Here is a 1,594-nt window from a genome sequence, read left to right on the forward strand (position 1 = left end):
GACACTCGGGGCCCCTCTTATTTATTCGCGTCCGCGTCTCTGCCTGTCAATAAAGCGCCTGGAGGGGACGGTGACGGTGACGCGGGGACACTGGGGCGGGGGTGTCACCCCGCGGGGACACCGGGGCAGTGACGCGGGGACACCGGGGCGGGGGTGTCACCCCGTGGGGACACCGGGGCAGTGACGCGGGGACACCGGGGCGGGGGTGTCACCCCGTGGGGACACCGGGGCGGTGACGCGGGGACACTGGGGCGGGGGTGTCACCCCGTGGGGACACCGGGACGGTGACGGTGACGCGGGGACACCGGGACGGGGGTGTCACCCCGCGGGGACACCGGGACGGTGACGGTGACGCAGGGACACCGGGGCGGGGGTGTCACCCCGTGGGGACACCGGGACGGTGACGCGGGGACACCGGGACGGGGGTGTCACCCCGCGGGGACACCGGGACGGTGACGGTGATGCGGGGACACCGGGGCGGGGGTGTCACCCCGCGGGGACACCAGGGCGGGGGTGTCACCCCGTGGGGACACCGGGGCGGTGACGCGGGGACACCGGGGCGGGGGTGTCACCCCGCGGGGACACCGGGACGGTGACGCGGGGACACCGGGGCGGGGGTGTCACCCCGTGGGGACACTGGGGCGGTGGCAGGACCCCCGCTCCCCACAACGACCCCCCCAAAAGCAGCAGCTGCCACTGAGGGACATGGGGACGAGGCCACTTTATTGTCACAGAGGGGGACCCGCCGGGACGGGGGTGTCACCCTGTGGGGACAGCGGGGACAGGGGACACCGGGGCGGGGGTGTCACCCCGTGGGGACACCGGGACAGGGGACACCGGGGCGGGGGTGTCACCCCGTGGGGACACCGGGACAGGACGTCCTGGGGATGGTGGGGGGGTCAGGCGGGTCCCCGTGGGTCAGGCGGGTGCCCAGGGGTCATGCGGGTCCCCGTGGGTCAGGCGGGTGCGCCGGGGGTCCCGTGGGTGCCCCAGGGCTCAGGCGGGGCCCGGCTCCGGGGGCCGGTGGTGCCTCTTGACCACGAAGAGCTTCTGGCCGGAGACGGTGACGAGCAGCGAGTGCTCCCCGAACACCACTGCGGAGAGCGGCGCTGCGGGGCGGCACGGGGACCCCCGGGGGGGACGGGGACACCCCGGGGGAGAGGGACACCCCGGGGGACACGGGGACACCCCCCAGGGGGAGAGGGGAAACCCTGGGGGACATGGGGACACCCCTGGGGGGGACGGGGACACCCCCAAGGGGACACGGGGACAACGGGGCCACCCTGGGACACAGCAAAGTGCCCGTGTCGCTGCAGAGAGGACCTGGAGGGGCGACGGGGGCGCAGGGACACCGGGGACACCCAGGGGACACCCAAGGACACCCGTGGGTGACATGTGGGGACACCAGGGGTGACACATGGGGACACCCATGGGTGACATGGGGGGGGAAGGGGGTGCCCCTCACCCGAGAGGCGCTTGAAGGGCGGCTCAGGGGGGCATGGGGGTGACACCCATGGGTGACACAGGGTGACACGGAGGTGACACCCATGGGTGCCACGGGGGGACACCCACCCGAGAGGCGCCGGAAGGGCGG

The 1,594-nt window shown here is 74.5% G+C and overlaps 1 protein-coding gene across 1 annotated transcript in view; it reads left to right on the forward strand.

The window, feature by feature from the left end:
* CUNH7orf43 (chromosome unknown C7orf43 homolog) overlaps positions 1-184 on the forward strand; it is a gene marked incomplete at its 5' end in the record, with an annotated part of 3,798 nt that extends 3,614 nt beyond the window's left edge. The window contains one exon of the mRNA XM_026051462.1: positions 56-184. Coding sequence (XP_025907247.1) covers positions 56-184 — 129 coding nt within the window. The remainder of the gene's footprint in view (positions 1-55) is intronic.
* Between the last annotated feature and the right edge of the window lie 1,410 nt (positions 185-1,594).

Source organism: Nothoprocta perdicaria, unplaced genomic scaffold, assembly GCF_003342845.1.
Source record: "Nothoprocta perdicaria isolate Ctin4 unplaced genomic scaffold, notPer1 scaffold_754, whole genome shotgun sequence".
Lineage (NCBI taxonomy): Eukaryota > Metazoa > Chordata > Aves > Tinamiformes > Tinamidae > Nothoprocta > Nothoprocta perdicaria.